Source organism: Pagrus pagrus, assembly GCF_965226575.1.
Source record: "Pagrus pagrus genome assembly, chromosome: 1".
Lineage (NCBI taxonomy): Eukaryota > Metazoa > Chordata > Actinopteri > Spariformes > Sparidae > Pagrus > Pagrus pagrus.
In genome coordinates, this window is record NC_140185.1 from 20355460 (window position 1) to 20372458 (window position 16999).

General features: G+C 41.1%; 1 protein-coding gene across 1 annotated transcript in view; it reads left to right on the forward strand.

Moving 5' to 3' along the window:
- The window catches only part of ankrd11 (ankyrin repeat domain 11), a 104946-nt gene that overhangs the window by 74650 nt on the left and 13297 nt on the right, over positions 1 to 16999 (forward strand). Inside the window, 7 exon segments of the mRNA XM_084355152.1 lie at positions 5010 to 5155; positions 8260 to 8320; positions 8323 to 8391; positions 14717 to 14890; positions 16012 to 16212; positions 16319 to 16461; positions 16784 to 16931. Of these exon segments, the coding sequence (XP_084211278.1) occupies positions 5069 to 5155; positions 8260 to 8320; positions 8323 to 8391; positions 14717 to 14890; positions 16012 to 16212; positions 16319 to 16461; positions 16784 to 16931 (883 nt within the window). The 5' untranslated portion in view covers positions 5010 to 5068.

The window sequence follows — 16999 nt, forward strand, 5'->3', positions numbered from 1 at the left end:
TTGTTGTGTGCAGAGTGCAATAACATTGCTCCAACAACATTTGCCATTGAATGCCCCTAAAAACGCATTCAGGCATTCTGTGTTTTTAGCTATTAGCATTAGCCATAAACTAGTGGAACTATGCAACGCAGATTACTGTCAATTTATTTTATCCTATATAAAATCATATAGCGATTATCTTCGCTTTATTGTGATTGTGATATGATTCACAATTAGTGGTAATGATCATTTCTGCATCACATTTTTCATTTCTGTGAAAAAACGATTAAAGTCATGATGATCTGACATTTGTTGGGGTTTGTACCAAACAAAGGTGTTTTCTTACATCAGGAGAACACGATTTTAGCCCAGGGCATCTCTGTAGCACTATAGTACTTCTTTATAAAATCACACATTTGACCTTTTATTAAAGATTGCAGTTTCTGGATTTGGATATTGCACTCAGCCATATTATGATTTTGATATTTCGATTGATTGTACAGCCATAGAGACATGGACACGTTATTTGTCAAAATTGCATCCTAGTCACTGTCATTGCACATCTTCTTATAAATATTCTTAAAAGGTACTCACTAAAACAAAACGTTGTTCTACGTACACCTCAGTTCTGTTGCTGGCTCCTAATTGATTCTGTTGCTGCAGCAGGGGTGGTCACTTTCAATGCAGTCTTGCGCAATAAAAGAATTAACTTAAAAGTGCATTTTATGACTCATAAACATCTCTGGTATGAGGACACTTTGACCCGTATAACAGTTACTTCACCATTTATGTTATTGTGTGTAAGCCGTAGCATATCTGTTAACCGACACAAGAGATATCAGTTGACTGACTGCCAGGGAGTGTGCTGCTGATTTGTATCTGATTGTGCAATAGGCAATGGGGTTTTTGCACACACCACACACAAACACGAGCACAGACAGAGAGCAGCATGCCCATCCCTGCTGCAGCTGCTGTGTTGTTCAGCTGTCGGTGTGGAAAATGTGAGGTGTGTTTCTGTGTGTACAATGACAGTCATGAGTTAGGAGTGGCATGGTGTTGGCGCAAGCAACTGCTTTTCTTCTCTGCACCTGCACCTTCACTTCTGCTCAGCTATGTGTGTGTGCATTGACATCTTTGTGTTTTCCCATTGCTGTATTTTGTTTCGTTGTTTATAATCAGGAGTGCATGTTGTAGCAAAATTGCTTGCAATCATAAACATTGATATAGTAGAAATTGGTCCAAGAGCCCTCGAGGTTTGGGGTCACATTATTGTTCATTTTTAGTGCAGCAGAAGTCTGTAACAAAATTAGCATTTTCATAAAGACACAGTAGATCTTACGTTGGTGGACCGTCACACCTCAATAAATGCATGTATGAATGCATCCCCGGTATTTTACTCTATATAGTATCATTATTTATGAATATAACATAATGTAGATCTAAGTACATGACCAATAATAGCCCTTCCCAGACATTCAAAATGAATGTCTTGTGCAAAACAGTGCAATGAAATGAATGATTCGTAACTATTGTTATGGGAAAGCCTAATTTTTATACAGGTTAGCCATCAGGTTGCTAGGTATCACTAGCTTTCTTATCTCGCGTACAACAATATCCCACAGTTCCACAATTTTTTCTACTGACCAAAACATGAAGTATTCCCGAGTAAGGTTTTTTAAATTGCAAATCACCCTCTGCTGCTGATTTTTTATGTTGAATTATTTGCTGGTTTCAGCTTGACCTACATTTCCTTTTCAATCAATAAAAGTGACGTTTGCAATTCCTGTCTGTCTTGCAGTGCAATCAGTGAAGCAGGGTCGTGTTGTCCTTTTTCCACAGTCAGATATTAATTTTCATGATTGTATGTTTTTTTCCCCATTTGATTATACATTTTAATGTAGTATATTGTCGACAGCCTTAATACACCTGTTCACAGCATTTTACAAGGGCTGAGATGGTGCCATTAAATCGCTAACAGCTATTTAGCTTAATAGCAAGAGTGGGCTGGACACGCGACACATTGTCATTACTGAAATTGTTTGAACTGGATGAGCCACTGTTCATTTAGCATGACAGTTTCACCAGTGGTGAAATTGTTAAACACAGACAAGACATGTAGGTTTTTTAAATCACTGCACATTGTCAGTCTTGAAGCCGACCTTAATATTATGTTTCCCCAATAAATGAAGCTGGTACCATAACATCCTGATGTAGGTTTGTGGTGTGTGTCAGTGCATCTGTGAGTGTGCACACAGTATGCTGCAATATGCTGAAGTGTTGGCCTCTATCTGACCGCAGAGGGAGTGGCTCAGAGGATAGAGAGGATGAAGAGAGAGGCGAATGGGGGGCATAGCAAAAAAGGGGTGTGTGTGTTTGTGTGTGTGTGACTGTGTGTGTGTTTATACAAGTGAGAGAGAAGGGATGGATAGTAGTACTGGCAGGCCTTGTCCTTCATTGGGAAGAGATTGCTTCTCTGGCTCACCTCTCACCACTTCCTTCTGCAGTCATCATCTCCATGGCCAAGTCTAACTTGGCTGACGTCATGCATAAAACATTAAAACGCCACAGTGCTGCTCCTCTGTTTTTTTTTCTTGTGTCAGGGCATGAGTATTATTAAGTGGTGTAACAGTCAGCAGACAATAATCAGTCAGTTGCTCATACATTAAATCTGACTTCCCTTTTTGAATATTTAACTAAAGCAGATTTAACTTTTCTCTGATATCAATATTTTGACTGATATTTTAGAACTACGAATCCTATCCTGTTGTTAGGGTAAGATAGGGAATATTATATATTTATGCATTTGATTCATTGAAAGTCTCACCACAAACCCATTTAGTTCCTCTCTAGCACTAAAACTTTGCAATACAGTCTGACAGTTCATATGATGACTTGATGTTGGTGTAAAACGTTCATTGCTTCTCCTCAGTCCCACTATTTGTGTCCCTTCACTGGAATATGTATTTATAAACGGAACCTAGCAAGCCCACCCTGGTCGTAGCTTTTGCGGTGGTTTGCAAGCTAGCCATGCTTGGTTTCCATTACATTACATGCTCTGTTTTTGTTTGTTTGTTTAAGAATGTCATAAATTATGTTTAACCAGCCTGATTTTCTACATTCATAATCCAAAGCATGGTGTGCCCTCTGCTCCGAGGGCGAATAGACGACCTTCTCAGTCAAACTCTGGATAAAAACGTGTGACCAAATGCATGGCAGCTTGGCTACGTCACAAAAGATATGATATTCTGTTCTATTGCAGAGAAATTTTAAATAGTTTTCTTATGCTGGGCGTTAGGTTTGTCAAAATCAGTTAAAACACTCAGACTCTCATGTAAACACATCTACACATGAGAAATTAATCAACAGTTTAATGGCGTCAACACCTGACTGAGCGAAACACACTCACACTGTTAGCAGATGTAATGCATCTTCTGACTGAGATGGAATTACAAAGGAAATGAGGCTCTGTGGTTTTGAACAGGGTTTCCTCTCCCTGTGTTTGCCTTTGTGTGACTGCTAGCTTGAAAACATTATTTTCCTGTATTTCACATGTCAGCGAAAAGGCTCTGTTGCTATAACCGCCCATCATAGTAGTCCCAAAATAGTGCGCCGATTATTGTTCTCGAAGCCTAGTTGACCCAGTTTGAGATGTGTGTGTGTTGCTGCAAGGTTTGTTTATTTCTGAGAGTAGTCGACCTTCCTGCCACTTTGTTTGGTGTGGAGAGAGGTGGGGAGTTAAGGGGAGGTTGGAGCGAGTGCCCTAGGAGTAGCAAAGAGGGAGTAACAATAAGCCATAAGAGAGAGGAAAGGGTCTGTGGTTTGCTGTCTCTCTTTCCATATACCAGTAAAAGAGGAGCAGTACATCCTCTGTAGCTGTGTGCCTCTCTGGTTGGCTGGCTGGCTGGCTGTCTTGACTTGACTGACTTGACTGGAGGGATATAAATAGCAGGCTTTGAATAGGATAACTGCAGAGGGAAGGGAAGGAGGCTGGGGGGAGGGGAAGGGAGATGGAAGTGGCGCCAGAGAAGATAGGAGTGCCAGTGTCTCAGAGTAGAGGGAGGGGGGGGGGGGTGCAGCCATGGTCTCATCTGTTCATTCACTCACTCACTCACTAACCCAGTCACAAGGATGATCATACTTGGACGCACTCAGAGCAGAAAGTGCATTATGAAGGAGAGAATTGAGGGATGGAATGTATGATTAATTCATGGCCCTGTGAAGCAGAAGGCCTCAGTTCATGAAGGAAGGCAGAGGATAGTAATGCACATACTGCTGTTGTGTACTTGGACACAGGTCAAAGTAGACACACACAGTGCTTTAAACTGTACTGAACACTCTGATCTATAAGTTCATGTTAATACCGATCAGTCATACAGGCAGGTTTCTAGTTGTTGTTTTTTGTCAGAAGGCTATGGCTGATCTTCTTAACTGCCTATGGGAGGGATGCCATGAATTAGGAAAGGGTAAAGCCTACAATTACAAGGGTGGCAAGCTATGGCAGTAAGTAGCTGTTAGGGTTTTGTTGAGACGTGCCAGTCACGTTCCTGGAGAATTCCTCAGCTGTTCCCAGCTCTCTCAGTATCCCACAACATTGAAGTTATGCAATATCATCCCTGGTCTGTCTGTTGTCATTCCTAATTTCCAGTATATAACTGCTTCAGTTGTAGTAATACTGATATGAATGGGGTGCCTCTGTTGGATTGTAGTTTCTCTTGCTGTGAAGTAAGCTGAGATAAAGTTAGCACAGATTACCAAGCATGTTTAAAGGTATTTGGGCAGACCTAGCTTGATCTTTGGGTTCAGCCTGGAGAGCAGCTAAGCTTTTTGCCGGCCACAGCTGCAACCCAGCCTGCTGTCCTCCCTCACAAACCGCTCTTCCTCTAGAATAGGGGTGTAATGGTTGAAAATAGAGTGCTTGATGTACCGCTAATGGCTGCATTGTCTGGCAGTGTGTAAATGTTTTCAAAGAAATGTAGTGGCCAGTTGCTAATCTCCCCCACCGTCTTTTTTTCCCTTTCCCTTTGTTCCAGACGGTTGATGACGATGCAATGGCAGCGTGAATGAAGCTTGGCGTGGGGAGAGCTGAACGATGCCCAAAGGTGGGGGTTCTAAAACCCCCCAGCTGGACCACTTCCCACTCAACACCGACATGGTGGAAAAGCAGGGTGGGAAGAAGGTAAGACTGAAACACAGACACAGAGTCCTATAATCAAATGTTTGTTTACAGCATGTAATCTTGTTTTCAAGTGCTTTTTGTCCTTGAAACCAGACGGTGATCCACTACATCTGATCAACAATTATAAAACCTTGGAAGGCCCTAATAGTTCAAATAAATAAGCCATACAACAGAAAGTATGTGCCCACCCTAATGCTGTTTTTCCACTAGCACTTTTGGCCGCGCCAAGTCAAATCAAGCCGCGCTGATTTGCTTTTCCATTACCAGTTTTACTGCGCTGAGTTGAGCCGGGCCGCGATGGATGTGCTCCGGGGTAGGGCCAAGCTGCGACCACCCCACCTCCAATCGGGCCGCGTGATGTCTCGCGACTCCAGCAAACCCATAACGAGCACCTGTCTCCCCTTCACATCGATACTGAACTGTCTGTGCAGGAAACCTGAAAGAAAGACGTTTTTAAGAGATCAGGTCCATTAATTATGACAATGTCACAATCGTTATATCCTTCAGAATGATCGCAATGTTTTGGGGGGTTTATGTTTGTTTTTCTTTTGTTTTTCAAAAACATGCTGCCCACAGTGGGATCTATTTAATAGTGATAAACAACTCATCACTGTACTGAGAACTTAATGTTATTTACAGTAACAGGGCTGTTTCCTTGGATTCATACATGTGATGTATTAACCAGTGATGACCACAGGAACGCAAATTCCTTCTAAATTCAGTGTAGTTACTATTTCCCAACTTTACCAAGACCATCTAAATGCACAATTACACAACTGACTCTTACATAACAGATTGTTGGATAATGATGGCTGCAAAGAATGCATTGTTTGTGTCCTTGAAACCCGGGCAAAGGAAGACTGAATTTTTCATCTAGGGGCACCTTTTAGGGGATAGCTTTGTTAGCCTGTTAACACATATTTGCTTTAAATGCAGGCTGTGAATGGAGCACCCCCTTAATTTGACACAGGTACAGTCATGTTGTTTGCTGTGTTTGGCGCAGCTTGATGATGTCACAGTGTGTGCCAACTGTTAAGCTACCACCAGCAGCACCAAGAGGCTGAGAGAGGAGAGGTACAGCTTATGCAGGCATGGATTTACAGCCCTCTGCAAAGGATTGCATCAGACTCTGGCATGGAGGAAGGGAGGGAGGGAATGAAGCGCACAGGGGTGGGCGGAAAACGGAGTGAGACGAAAAGAGCAGGCATTGCTAGGAGACCATCAAACAGGGTGTCTTATGAAGGCAGATCTGAGGAAAGTCTCTCGCTGTCAGAGCCTTCTTTAAATTGAATTCAGCAATAAACAGCCCGCCTCGACTCTGGAGATAAACTTGGGTGATTTGAGCATTTTCTACCAGTGCAATGAAGCTCTGTGTTTACTGTATGCTTTCTTAAAGAAGTCGCTCCATTTCAATTCTGATTTGTGTGTTCTCTTGTAAAAGCATTGTGTAGCTGAGCGGAGATGCAGACAGAGAGAGGAAAGAGAGAGAGAGAGATCAGCTAACTGTAGCTGACACTGTTTGTCTCTACTGTACCATGACATCATAGTCTTATGACTGGGGCAGGGCAGGGGGAGGAGTTCACAGAGTTGACACATAATGGAAAACCTGCCTGAGGATAGAGAGAGATGAGTAGGGACAGAAGGTAGGACAGAGAAATTAAGTGAAATAAAGTGAGTGTGTACATTACATCTGACCTGGTGTTTTGTTTCCATTATGAAACCTTAAGCCATCCGTACCTGAAGCCTACTGATTACAACATTTTGACACCAAAATATACATAAGCACAGTCATGATTATTGAAAGCCACAGCCTGTTGTGGTGATCAACACCCTTTAAATATACACATCTGGGTGAATACAGACTACATTCTACTTTAATTTGTGGCACACATGCTTGCTGATATGTGGTTACTCCCCCCACCCAGACACACACACACACACAGAGTATAGATTGTTTTTTTTAGAATATTTGTTATATTAATTCAACTGAACACAACATAGTTCAGATAAAGATTTACATTAAAAATAGTGAAGCATTTTGAAAATGTTTTGCATGAATAGTTTTGAATTACGCTTTGCTCCTCTCCCCTCCCACAGCCCTCCTTCCCTCTGCAGACCATTTCCTCATTTTCTTTGGGTATTGTCCGACAGTGTCTGTTTCGTTGCCTTTTTTTTGTTTTTACGCTGTGGCTCAACTTACTTTGTTCGGTGACACTCTGTTCAGTAATTCAGTAAAACAACTGGCTGCTTTATCTTCACATGCGTCTTCTCACTCAGCCACAATTTTATTTCTTAAAAATAATTGTGAAAGCAGCTCAGTATTTGCTTCTTTTCTTTTTTGAATGCAGTTGTGAATTAAAGGCTTTTGTATTTGGAATATTTGGTCAGACAAAATAAGCAATTTGCAGAATTCCCATTGTTTAATATAATATTATTTACTAGGGCTGTACAAAAATCACATTGCAAATTATTTTTTGACAGATATTGTGATTGCGATCGGATTCATCATAATTTGTATTTTCTGAATTTATAATAATCTAATATAATATTTAATTGTAACCCTACAAGAATTTATCAAAACCAGCTCCAGATATTTCCTTTGCCGTTTGTTTTTAGCTCCAGCTGTTGTAAAGCTGCTAGTCAGGATAAGCATGTCACTATCGGCTACCAATACAAAGAAACAAGTTGATCTAACACATAAGTATTTACATCTGTTGATAGCAGATACACTTGGGCTTGTGATTGTTTCCAGCAGCTGTAGACCACAGAGCCGAACTGGCGTCAGCCTAGCCTCCTCTCCCTGCGCCTTGCTCTTTGTGCTGCGGCTGGGGAGCCAGGAGTCTAAAAGGAACTCTATGGAAAAGTTTGCTCTCCCTTAATGATTAAAAGAGTGAGGCCAGAGAATAGCACCAACTACAGGAGGAGTCTGCAGCTAGCACTTGCTTGTCTGTCTTTATCAGCCTATGTCTCTTTTTAACCTCTCATACTTTCTGCTCACATGAAAGTAGACATTTAGCTTACAGCACTGTTTCTTGTTTCTGATAAAAAGCTCTAAATCATGTCACTTTAAGTGTTCTTCATGTTCTGATTTGTCTCTTTCACAGGATAAAGTGTTGTCAAACAAGACTCCCAAATTGGATCGCAGTGATGGGGTCAAAGAGATGAAAGAAAGGCCCCTAAAAGGAAGCTGCCCTTCACTGCTGGAGCTAATGGAGACCAGAAAGATTCTGACTCAGGTAAGAGAACATTGGAGAGCGTTTACTCAAATGTTTTGACATCTCCACCTCTGTGTGACTTTGAAGTGGGAATCAAAGAGGAATGGGAGTTATTACATCACATCCTCTCAAGCTTGCAGGAAGTACTTAGGCGTGCTCTGTGAAAGAGGGGTTTGGCTTTGTGGAGTGAGTGAGCTCCCAGCTCTAGCTTCAACCTAGCTGTGTGTCTGTGGCAGAACAAGGAATTTGTTCCAGCAATTGCAGTCCGAAAAAGAGAGGAAGACCACACAAAATCATGATCCAATTAAGTGGGAATTTGTGTAACGTACAGGCCTGACCAGGCCTGGCTTTGGTAAGGCTCCGGCTTTGTGTTTTCTTTAATTAGGGAGAGAAGGACTACTGCTCATGCTTGTTTGACTTGGGCTTTAGGGGTTCAGGATTTAGTTTGTTGATAATGGTCCAACTCAGAAGCTTTGGTAGCAGCCTTCATCATCAGCTCTGGCTGAGTCGCCTCATTGGTTTACGTTCTGTGATTACACTTGAAAAAGTAGTGTGAGGCTAAAGTGTACTTGTTGCAACAGACTATTGTGGTTTGGGGTCATGTTTAGGAAGATTGTGCATGTGTTTTGTAGTGGTGTTTGGTTGTGTGTAAATACTATGTAGCTCAAGGAGACTATGAATAAGTGGAATGTTAAATTGACAAGCTCTAACTTGTTTCCTTATTATTATATTGATTGGCACTCCCTGTTGTTTATGTGCAGGTTATTGCCTTTGCTTGGTTACATGCATCATACAAGGTTATGTAGTTACTTGTGGGCTTTCTCAGGCTGCTTCTTGATGCCTCTCCAAGAAAACATCAACCACAACCCCCCTCTTTAAGGCGGGGTGTGAACTCTCATCCGAGGAACAATAGCTGGACAGTCTGTGTATTAGTATGCTAATTGCTTGATTGCTTGTTATTGGGTTGGGCTATATGGCCTTTCAGCCCTTTACTCTCAACTTTCTCTGTCTCTCTATGAACTGAAGTGTCTCTTAATAGTTTTGAATGTTTACAAACTGTAGAAACCTGGAAGACTGCAGGTTGCACAACCCTCACAGTTCCTACAGTCAAGTTGCGAGCATCTGTCTGTCCTCACAGGACTGCTTTATTGTTTATTGATTCATCAGTGCTGGAGAGTTGTATTTTCTCTGTATGTCTGTGTGTGTTGTTAGTCAAGACTACTGTGTTTGCATACCTTTCTCAAGTGTATATTGAGTTGTTTATGCATATCTGTGTTTTACAGTCTGACTTTGTTGCTTGGCCTTTCAAGTTCTGACCCTGCTGGGTCAGTGTCTGGCCCCTCTGCAAAATTTTACACCTCTGACACATCACAGCCCCCCACCCTAACTCCGTTCCTCTCTAACTTGAGGGAGACTAGCTGAGTAAACTCTTAGAAAAACATTGATATTTATTTTCTGTAACTACTAAGCATATTAATTAAAAATAAATCTTAAAGGAAAGTATAATGTAAAATGCATATGTCTGCTTAAAAGCGCATGTGCAATTAGACCAATAATATTTTTTAAATTAAATCAGTTGATTTTGTGTTTGATGTGTTAATATTCAAGAATGATTATTGCTTCAGGAAAACAATCAGACAAAAAGGGAATGAATATTAATATAGTGATTGCCTTGGTTTAAGAGCTGGCAGGTAAATTCAATATTAATTGCACAATATGTACTTTTTCAGCTGATACCGATAACCGATAATTACCCGCTTCTCATGGCCAATGCTGATAAGTTAACCAATAATTTCCCATGGTTTGTATTTTAAAAAGAAGTTCTGTAGAGACCTGTAGTTTATGCACACTTCAGGCTAAAAAAGGATGATTTATTATTGTCTGGCTCTGTAGTCTGCACAGCATGGCTCCAGCGAGTTACAGCAGTTTGAAATCATGAGTGCAACAACAGCTACTGTGCCCGTTTCTTCCTCTACTCTGCGTTTACTGACAAAATGCAAACCCTAGAGGAGCATGCTGCTGCCTACTGTATTGGTGTACGTGGATGCTTCCCTTGTATAGTCAATCAAAGCAATTTGGCTTATTATCAGGTCGATTTATCCTCTATGATTTTACTGTCATGATATCCAGCTGATATTTATCATGCATGACTAGTCAATTCTGTGCGACATAGCTCTAAAATCTTGTTCAATATGCTTTGACTAGCTTTTGTTCCCTTATGTCATGTCTCAGTGATGTTGTTTGGAGGTGTGTTAAAACCTAGTGATGGAAATTGTCTTCGGACGAATGCCAAATTTATCTGGAAGATCAACTCTTGCCTGAGCTTGGCCTGACATAAATGTATTTCACAGTATTTCAGATGTTTATAATGGTAGACGAGGCCTTTGCAGCAACGCTCATGTTTGTTTGTATGCATTGCTTTCGACGCGGCCTCTAATTTGTGTGCAAGTTGTCTGCTTGGAGTATACAAATATACAAGATCCTATAAGTGAGCTAGAGTAAGGAGAGGTATATGTAGTCATTGTAAACCTATGGATTGCAGATTATTCAAGTTTATCAAAGCCCACAAAGCTTCAGTGCCCTTTCTCCGTAGAATCGCCAAGCCTCCCTTGACCTCCCGACGAGTGCTAGACAGCAGCATTCCTCTTTCCTGAGGTCATCCTCCTCCTCCTGCTCTTCTCTTCCTCCTCACCACCACTATTCAGAGTAGCAGCAGTCAGACTATTCAGGGATAGATGGAAATGCTGGTGTATGGTTAATAATGCGGAGAAGTGTCGATTAATCTATTCTTAAATTGAAAAATGAATCGCCAAGTTTCCAGTTACATAAGCATGTGCTGCTTTTCTCTATTTTAGATGATAAAACATTTCTAAGTTTGGGTTTTGGGCTGTCGGCTCAACAAGATGTTTGATGAGGTTATTTAGGGCTCTGAATAATTTGTGATTTTTGCAGAGATTTAAGCAACTAATTAATTAAACAATAATGAAAATAATCATTACTTGCATCACTTATATTTTTATGCATCTATGTTAACAGTGATTTCATTGTGGCTTATAAATTCTACCTGTTACCCAAGGCAGTGTCCAAAACTCACTGGCCAATAAATAGCTTTTTATGTCATTTATATTTCAGTACATTTCATTGAGATAATAAGGTATAATGTCGACTGCAATCTGATAAAAGAGGGCAGAGCAAAATTTGAAGCAAAACTATTTTAATAAATTGATCAGAGGTTTAGTATTTACAGTATTTGCTCTTAAATGTAAAACACTAGCTTTTAAAATCAGTCATTCTTCCTTAACCCAATCATAGTGCTTCAAAGTAAAACACAGCACGCATCTCTCTCGGCTTTTTCACTGCAACTGTGCATCGAGATTTAGGGAATAAGTATTGTAAAAAGTATACTTCTGCATTGCTGCTCTGGGACAGTCTTTATTTATTTGGATCCCCATTAGCTGCCATCTCAATTCTTCCTGGTGTCCACACACAACTAAACATAAGATGTAGAGACATATAACACATGTACAAAGTCTCAATAAGAACATGAAACAAATCAGAAAAAACAAAACATCACAACACATCAAAACGGCAGTCAGTTAGCTATTTAATGCATGATACTATGCGCTGACAGCACAAACATAAAAGACAACAGTAGTATTGTGTGATCTGTTACATTGGCACTCAAAATGAGCAATCACAGTAGCTATTTTCAGCATCCATGCCACACAGCACATTACCACATACATTTTTGGGTGGGTAAATGCCGGCTCAGAAATCACAGAAGGCTAAAACTTATCGGCCAAACAAATTTAGCCAGCTTGCTCTGAGTCAGTTTCTCTTTTGTGTTTCTTGGGATTTGCAGCTGACCATAACGTGCTCAAACTGAGTCAGGTTGTCCTTTTTTCAGTCTTCTAGGATATTAATAGTAATAGCAGCTTTGTCTTTGCCACTGGGTCAGTTGCGTGGCACGATAATGATGGTCAGGGTTGTGAACATTGAAGGAAGGTGTGAGCTGAGCCATGGAGATTTCATTGCAAAAGGAGACGGTGGTTTGCATATATTTTCGGCCCACACATCATTCCCCCCTGGCAGATTGAAACACAGAGATTTTCTTTCTGTTCCTGAATAAAACTAGTGGACAGATGACTTACACTTACTGCATAACTGATTCAAGCAATATGGAAGAAACGTGCCAGTTAGACAGAGAGGACAGACAGAGCATTGTACACCCCGCTATGTTCATGCTATATATTTATGAGTCTCTTTTGCTCAATTCAAAGCATTGACAAAACATCCTGTGGCCACTTCCTGCTTCTTCTCCCTTCACTTCCTGTTTATGCAACTTTTATTAGTCCCTCAGCAGAACATTGTTTCACTCTAACGTGCCACGTTCAAACATACCTGGTCAGGCTGGTTTGAGTGGTTCATCTTGTCTTGGAGTCTGTTGGCTAACTGAACCAGACAAGTCTCTTTGTTTTGGCGTTAGCTAACACTGTATTGTCTGCCTGCCATATCAGAATCTGCCTCTATTAGAACAAAACATTTATGTTTGATGTGGTCCCCTCCCCTGACTCAGGTACGCAGTCTGTTCATGGGTGGCTATCCCTAGCTAGCTTGCTTTCCTTTTTTTTAAGTCTCCTTTTCTCTTATCTTGTTAGTCAGGTTTCAAGCAGCAAGGAGAGTAAGGTTTCAACCCTGTCTGTAAGCTGAGCAATATCGTTTTACTGAGACACATAAAAGCCCCAGAAGTGTTCCCTAAATAGACATCCAACAGAAATACTGTACATGCTATGGGAGAAGGCACACTATGTTGCGCAATTGTTAGCCCATTTTTGTAATTCAATAATCCACATTGTATATTTTTCATCCACGTGAATAATTGTAGGCATACATTGGACACGGTCTTGTTTAATCAAGCCTCTTTTACCATTTTCAGATAAAGCAAAATCATATCTTGGCATTTATAAACCAGCTGTGTCCCATTTTCCCATCCTGTCAAATTAAATTCACATGCATTTGTACAGGCAGTAGTTGCCTAGCTAGGAGGGATCCTTGATAATACCGGGTCCTAGCGCCCCATCTGAATTTAGGTTTGTGCGACCTGTTGTCTGATTCATGTCAGACATGAGCAGGCCAGATGCCGCCACTGATGATGAATCTTGTATCAGAGACTCTGGCCTTGTATGTCGTTTAGTAGCAGTCCTCTGCATGTGAGCATCAGGGTAATAACCGCCTTCCTGGTTCCCCCTCTTGTAAACTAAGCCTGGAAAAGCTAGCGTAGCACTTTCTCTGTTCTGCTGTTCGAAAGACATGTTTGGACTGCCTCTGTGGTTCCTGCTGTTAAAAGTCCTCGCAGGAGGAATGTGTCTAAATGGCAAATGCTTCGGAGAACGTGAGAGTGTATCAAAGAGGGGTGGGGGCACATTAGCTGTAAGTGTTCACAGATGTTAGTGAAAGTTCATCAGCTCTGTTCTTGTGACTGGAAAAATCTTTTCCTGGAATGCCTTTAGCCACCGGAAGTGTGAGCCGCCATGCTCCCTTCTTGCCTTATTTACTTGTGTGTTTGTGGCTTTGAGCAATGCAGCCAGAATGAGAGAGGCCCAAAAAGAATCTACTTCTCTGCTGCCGTCTCTTTACTGGCACATGTTTCTATTCCTCTCTTCATGGTAGGAGTCTGTATTGTTTGCTAGCGTTTTCTTGCCGTAGGCTGTGGGAGTTGATCCCCCTCAGTCATGTGTAGCTTTACCCTCCGTGAGGGTCATCAGATGGTATGCTGCCACTGAAAATAATTGCTGGGTGTGTCTTTGTGGAGCAGCTGCTTTTGTCCAGTAGCACCGTGTCTCCAGTAAGCCTGGCAGGCAGGCAGGCATGTGGTGACCTTGGCAAGGCCACGTTGAATTGAAATGTAAACCAACTATTTCGTAATAACTGTGGTCCTGCCAAGTCACACCCTCTTTCCTCTCTCCTCAACTGGGGCTGATTGGCTTGGAGACAGACAGACATAAACACACTGCTTGTTGGCCCCTCCCTTCCTCAAGGGGCAGCTGGGTAATAACACAAAAGTCTACTACTACCAAACCTCTCACATACTGGGCTACAGTATGTAGTATGTGAGCAAACATGTTTTGTTTTTTTACAGAGGTTTATTATGATAATAGGCATGTACATTTTTTTTCGCAGTGAAAGGAAAAGTAATACTTTTTTAATCCTTAGAATAGATTTATACTTTTTTTCCCGTTTAACATGCTTTTGAAAATGGTCAAAATAGAATTTATTTTAGTTTTAATGGAAACAATATGGTATATTTTAATTTAACTTTGCTTCACTTCTCTCTCTTTCATTGCAGAAAAACCAGGTCCAGAGCGGAAGCGCATTAAAAAGGAGCCCACCAACACCCGGAAGGCGGGCTTGCCGTTTGGAATGGGGATGCCAGGGATCCGGGCTGGGTACCCCCTCTCTGAGCGGCAGCAGGTGGCCTTGCTCATGCAAATGACAGCTGAGGAGTCCGTCAACAGTCCAGGTGCGTGCTTATCATGGAGGCCACGTCTTGTGTGGACGAGGAAAGAGGGATGAGAGGGAGCTTAATATGTAGAGTGTGTGAGTGTGTGTGAGTGTGTGTGAGTGTGTGTGAGTGTGTGTGTGTGTGTGTGTGTGTGTGTGTGTGAGTGTGTGTGAGTGTGTGTGTGTGTGTGTGTGTGTGAGCGCAATGAAGGTGGGCTTGAAGAAGCTGAGCAGGGTCTGCGACATGGAGTTGATTGTTTTTGTTTATTTTTATGGAAGTTGAACACGTTGAGGCTTTTTTTTGTCCAATCATAGTCACACTCACTCTGGACAGGACACGTTGCTTAATTTAATCTTGTTGAACAAGTTATCAACATTAATTCTCATTACAGCTGTGATTAAAAACCTATGCGGTCAGTCTGAAAGTGGTTGTTTGGTCTTAGCAACAATAAATGCCTGCAGTAGTGGAAGTATTTCTTTATGCAGTATGGGGCCATCAAAGGAAATGAAACCAACTCTCTGTTAGTCCAGAACAAATGTTGCAATCTCAGCATCCAAAGCAAAAAGGCCTGCCAGCATTTTGTTTTGGTTTATTTATTGTCTAATATCCTCTCTTATAAGATGATTATTCATAAAATGCTTCTTCTCCACTAATAATTGGTCAACAATTCATTTAGCAGTAAATGTTATAATAATTGATACCTAAAATAGCATTATTGTTACAAGATTGTACTTTTCCTCTTTCTGTTGACATTTGAGATTATTTGGTGAGGACCAATGCATAGCAAGCTTTATTTATATATTAACTCCTTTGTTGCATGCCTGAAGGCATGGATGTTGTTTAAGTGAGTGCGTTTCAAATATCATTTGGGACAATAGCTGTGCAAACTCAATAATGTAAATGTGATTAAGGCTTGGGTTTAATCTTGTAAATGTGATGAAATGAGCTCAAGTGAAGTAGGTCCAACCACTCTGCTGTCAATTGTTGGAGTAAGATTGCCCCCTTCTGGCTATGAGCACCTCATACAAACTTTAATTGTAGTGGTACACAAAATAGAAATGATACAAGAATTTTAAAAAACAAATGTGCCAAAAAAACTGTTCTTGTATTGAAATTAAGTGTGTATCTCCTACTTACAGACACAACACCAAAGCATCAGTCACAGTCCAGTCTGGGTCAGAAGGGAACGCCAAACTCTGCATCTAAAACCAAAGACAAAGTGAATAAACGGAATGAGAGAGGAGAGACTCGGCTGCACAGAGCAGCAATCCGCGGAGAGGTACGCCGCATCAAGGAGCTCATCAGTGAGGGAGCTGATGTGAATGTAAAAGACTTTGCAGGTGAGAGACTCTTTGTATCAACTGTCCCTTGTTTTGTGAACGTTGCAAAACGTAGTCATTCATATGTTGCACACATCTCTCACACAGTAAATCTTCTTATTTTTAGGCTGGACTGCATTGCATGAGGCGTGCAACAGGGGGTACTATGATGTGGCTAAGCAGCTGCTGGCAGCCGGAGCAGAGGTCAACACCAAGGGTCTGGATGATGACACCCCTCTACATGATGCATCCAACAATGGACATTTCAAGGTAAAGTATAGCAAATCAAGATAGCTCCCGTCTGAATGAACTCAACAATTTTATCAAAAATATTAAAGAATAAAACAACATACACACAGAAGCTTTTACCAGAAAATCCTGAAAATGGAAACGGTTCTGCTGGTAGAGACAGTTTCTAGTCTTTCTCTTGAGATCATTACTCTGCCTCTCTGTGAAGCTTAGTCATGGCTCATGTATATGACTTTGTAAACTTTGACCTCTAAATTCTAAACCACAAGAAAACGTGTTAATATTACCTCTGAAATTGCAATTCATAGTAGTTTAAAATTTTATTTTATTTTATTTGTTTCAGGTGGTTAAGCTACTTTTGCGGTATGGAGGGGACCCACGTCAAAGTAACAGGAGAGGTGAAACACCATTGAAGGTTGCCAACTCTCCGACTATGCTGAATCTTTTGCTGGGGAAAGGCACCTACACCTCAAGTGAAGAAAGTTCATCAGGTATGTAATATGAAATCAAATTATACGTTTTTTTCAATTTATGTTAGTTACTAGTAAAAATTGAGGTG